The 4,559-nt window shown below is 55.3% G+C and overlaps 1 protein-coding gene across 1 annotated transcript in view; it reads left to right on the forward strand.

The window, feature by feature from the left end:
* LOC105001842 overlaps positions 1-4,559 on the forward strand; it is a 34,462-nt gene that overhangs the window by 8,329 nt on the left and 21,574 nt on the right. Inside the window, 2 exon segments of the mRNA XM_010858291.1 lie at positions 4,254-4,303; positions 4,305-4,554. Coding sequence (XP_010856593.1) covers positions 4,254-4,303; positions 4,305-4,554 — 300 coding nt within the window.

The raw sequence follows: 4,559 nt of genomic DNA on the forward strand, positions 1-4,559 counted from the left end.
CCCTGCTTATCGAGTTTGATATTAAGGTATTCTAAAGGGCACTGTTCATCAGAGTTGTAAAGACATAGGAACAATTTGTTTTCCTGGTCCCTTTGGAATTGTGTGGGGAGTACTCTTCCAGTGGTCAGCCTGACAACCTGACTGCCACCTGGACTTAGAGCTCACCAGGCCCTTGGTGCCTTCTTTAGGATTTGGGAGTCTCATGGGCTAACTTTGCCTCTATTTTGAAAGCCTTGGCCACCCATACTCCGGATGTTTCACAGACCCTTTTGCTTTAGCAGAGACCCAAGGAGACTCATCTGCCTTAAATGTCATTTACTGAGCTGTTAAGTGAAATGGGGACATGTGTCAACAACATCTGTTAGTTCTAGTTAACAGAAAGAAAAGGAGCGAGCTCAAGAGCCTGAAAAGTTGAACTCCTCTGGCCAGAAGCATCTCTAATTAATGCAATTGCAAGGAGAAAGTTTTCACACTTCCCAGAACGGCCTGTGAAGTTATATTAATTAGTTTAGCAGCCAGTGTTTTCGCTCTCCTTAGCTAGGGTTTTCTTGCCTTGCTTCCTCAAAGTTTATGAAGTCAACATCTACCCTCCTCCATTTTGGGGGACGGAGAAGGGCACGTATGGGAGAGACAGAAAGGATGCAGTAAGTTTCAGCTTAGTGCCCCTTTCTACTCCCTGGCATTTTGAATTACCTCTATTCTTGGTGGAAACATCAGCAATTATCGAAGTATTCCCCCAGGCTGGCACTACCCAGGAAAAGAAGCTTGCTAAAATCCCATTTTCTCCCCCTAAACCCTGCAGCCTGGGGGAAGGTCTTCGTCAGGACACTGGCACACTCGGAGGCAAGAAAAGTCCACTGTTAGCCTCCTACTTTATTTCCGGAAACGTACGGTTTATCCGAGCCGTTTCCAGGATCCACCCCCCGCCACAATCTCGTGCAAGAGTTTGTTCCCCGCCCCCTCCGATTTTTATCCAAGGGAAGAAGGAGAGAAGTGAGACCCAGATCGCCGCCCTCAGGCTCGCTATTCATGGAGCTGGCGACCCGCACCGCGAAGGTAGACTCGAGTCCTGAGCCAGAGAAGGAACTCATTTTTAATGACAGGGGGTTTAAAACAAACAAACTTTTACTGCTCTTTGCCGGCCTACTGTTTGAAGTCCGTGAAGCAGAAAATGGTTAAATTCTCAGTGCAATCGACCTACAGCAGAGAAGCAAGTTCAGTGCGCCCGAGCTGGCTCAGGTTTGCGTCTATTCAGCACAGAATTCTAAGTGCATCCTTTCCCTTTCTACTGGCAGTCCTGATTCATTATCACGGAGTTAAAAATTTTTTCTTTACAGAGCTTCTGCCATGGCGTTTCCCTCAAACCCTCCTCCTAAGTAATGAAAAGAGAGAAAAACAACAACAACAACAACAAAATGTTTCTGAAATGGCAATAGACCTCACTACAAATTATTCATGAAGACAGTTCTCGATTCAACAGGAAAATAATTGCCTTTTCAAATATTAATGGCGTTTCATTTCCTTGAGTCGCGGGAGCGGCAATCAGGAGCCGCTTTCTTGGGAGTTGAGATTTTCTCGGATCTGATTGCCGGGCCCGGCTTCCGAAGCAGCGGCTCCTAGCCCACTCTGAAAGCTTTCTCTTCGCGGTGGTCACAGCGATCTCGGAACAATGGTGCTGCCGCGAGGGAGACTCGGGCCGGCTGCCCGGCGCCCTTCCCCGGACCCCTGGGCGGGTGGCTCGCCCCACTTTCCCAGGCTGACGGTAGAGGGAGGCAGGGCTGGGGTCCAAGGCAGAGGAGAAGAGACAGCGCCGGGGCTGATGCTCGGACAGCCCGGCCCAGCCACAAGTGCGAGAAAATGGCGCGAGCCGAACCGCCCCGCCGCTGCCCAACTTTGTCCGGCGGGCCTGGCGCCGGGCCGGGGAAGGAGGCCTCTCTCGGCGGCTGAGCCTCTGGGAGGAGACTGCCGGCCTTTCAGGACTCAGCCTCAGGCCCAGGCTGCTCGGGGAGGGCTGCAGGACCCCGGCCCAACCCTGCTTCCCCACATCCATCCACCCACCCACCCAGGGCGCAGCGCCCAGATCTGGTGGGAGGGAGAGGGCGGGAGGCTGCGTGTTGGGTGTAGGGGCGGGGTAGGATGGGGTGTGCAGAGTTAGGCGAGGAGTCCGGGGCTCCTCCTGCTGCTGGGGAGAGGCCGGGAGGACGCCCGGGTGCGGCCTCACCTGGCCTCCCCTGGGCCTGCGAACTACCAGCCTGTCCATATCACCTTCAGTGCCCTGCTTTTTTCGCCTCAGTACCTCGTCTGGGACGAAATCATTGTTTCTGTTTTACATGAATGTTCAACAAGGCGCTCACAAGATGGGTTGGGGAGGGAAGCAATATTGGGGGTTGCAATCAACCTCAAATTCTATTTCTCCTCTGTTGTCTTAGCAAATCTTGCTTTCTTTTGCAGGCTCTGAATTACATGGTTCTTGTAAGTGATTTTAGAAAGAAAAGACGGAAGGAAGGGAGGAAGAAAAGTTTTAGTTTTGCAGATGCTAACAGGGAGCAGAAGGGAGAAAAAGAGAGGCATATCGGGACACTGGTTTATTCTGCATCGTTCTCCTACTTTTTTTTTTTAATAAAATTATACAAGTGTGCCGAGAAACGGCAGATGCCAGCACTGTCCAGTGTTTGCACTGAACTAACAATACTCCTGCAGTGTGAACTCACAGCGGCCGCGAGGTGAGGGAGCCCTGGGCTTCTAACCCGCTGCCTGGCGGAGGCGAGGGTTGTACGCAAACCTCTGGTTCAGCCTAAGCCTCCACGGGACTCGGGAACAGGGGCTTTGTTTATTCAAACCTGACCCAAAGTACTCATCTCTCCTGGAAGCGGCAGGAGAAGGACCACAAAGGCAAACTGTCCTCCAGCCGTGCATCTCTTCCTCCTTAGCCAGACGCTTGGTAGCCTCTCCCTCAACCCAGGGCTCCCGACAGCCTCTATTTGTTTAAAGCGCCCGGACATTTCTTCCCCTCCTTCCCGCAGCATCTGCAGCTCCAGCAGAAACCTGGGCTTCCGGATTCTTGGGGTCCTTTCCTCCCCCAGACGCTAGCGAATCCAGCGGGCTGTGAGCTCCCAGACTGGGGCTCGGTCCGCGGCCAGTATTTCCACCCTAACGCGCGCTCGCGCCTTCCCGCGGCTCTACAGGGCATCGCACTGCGGAGCCGAGCCCTCCCGGGTCTACCCCGGCTGCCCGCTTGCCCTCCGGTCCACCAAGCCAGGCCTGGCCTGACCGCAGCAGCTGCGCTCATCCTGAAGCCGCCGCGACCAAGGTTGGGATTACTGGAGAGGCCATAGATCTCGCTTGGCCCGGGCAGAACCTGCTGGTTTCTTTGCTCAGACCCGGGAGACCGGACCGTGGGCCGTGGGTGGTCTGTGGAGGCCGCTCGACCTCTCACAGTCAGTTTGGACTGGGAGAGACGGCTGCCCGAGGCACAGTCTCCAGGAGGCCGCTGGAGCAGCGTAATAAAATATTATTGCCTGCGCGCGTATCTGGAGGGATCCGGGACAGTTTAGGCAAGATTTGAAGAATGCTGCTAAATGTTTGCCCTCGGGGGGTAAAGGGGAAGGGGGAGGGGGCTCCATTTCCAGTAAAAATCGCGTCTGAAGTGAATCATTTCTCAGAATACCTTTCCCTGCAACACGAGTCCACATTAGGCACACGCCGTGTGCATCAGCTGCGCATCCTGAAATTATTCCATCGCCTTGGCGTTTGCACAAAACCTACTTTAGGAAACAATGTGGGCCAGGACTGGATGTGTGCGGGGTGGACCACTGGGCGGGGAGCAGGGGGCAATCAGAGACGCTTGGCTGGAACAGCAACTTTAAATTGAGCAGATGCGAGCTCCTCAGTCAACTCTATTCTCCGGGCAAAGGTGCTTCTGGCTCCGAGTGGAGAAAATTTGGAGGAAAACAACCGGAGTGGATCAGGATGTTCCAAGGAAGGCAACTCGACTAAGATGGAGTCTTTGTCGCTCCTCCTCCTCCCTCCCCTCCTCCCAGGCCCAGGCGGGAGAGGGGGAGGGCTGGAGGCTTGCAGGAGAGAGCTCCCGGGGTGCGCTCTGAGTAGGGGGAAGGGGGTGCCGGGCCTGCTGCGCCGGGGAAAGAGGTTTCTGAATTTTTTGGTGTGGTCCTCTTCCCCAAAATGGAACAGAAACTGGGAAAGGGTAACGATGTTACCCACGCGCACTAATGTCTCTGTGTTGCCTCCACCAGGGGAGAAGCCCTTCAGGTGCGAGTTCGAGGGCTGCGAACGGCGCTTCGCCGAACAGCAGCGACCGCAAGAAGCACTCGCACGTGCACACGAGTGACAAGCCCTACACGTGCAAAGTGCGCGGCTGCGACAAGTGCTACACGCACCCCAGCTCGCTGCGCAAGCACATGAAAGTGCACGGGCGCTCGCCGCCTCCGCCCAGCTCTGGCTACGACTCGGCCACGCCGTCTGCCCTCGTGTCGCCCTCGTCGGACTTCGGTCGCGAGCCCCCGGTGGCCTCCTCGGCGGCGGTGGCGGCGCGGGGCGCC

The sequence above is a fragment of the Bison bison genome, unplaced genomic scaffold, assembly GCF_000754665.1.
Source record: "Bison bison bison isolate TAMUID 2011002044 unplaced genomic scaffold, Bison_UMD1.0 scf7180017864384, whole genome shotgun sequence".
Classification (NCBI taxonomy): domain Eukaryota; kingdom Metazoa; phylum Chordata; class Mammalia; order Artiodactyla; family Bovidae; genus Bison; species Bison bison.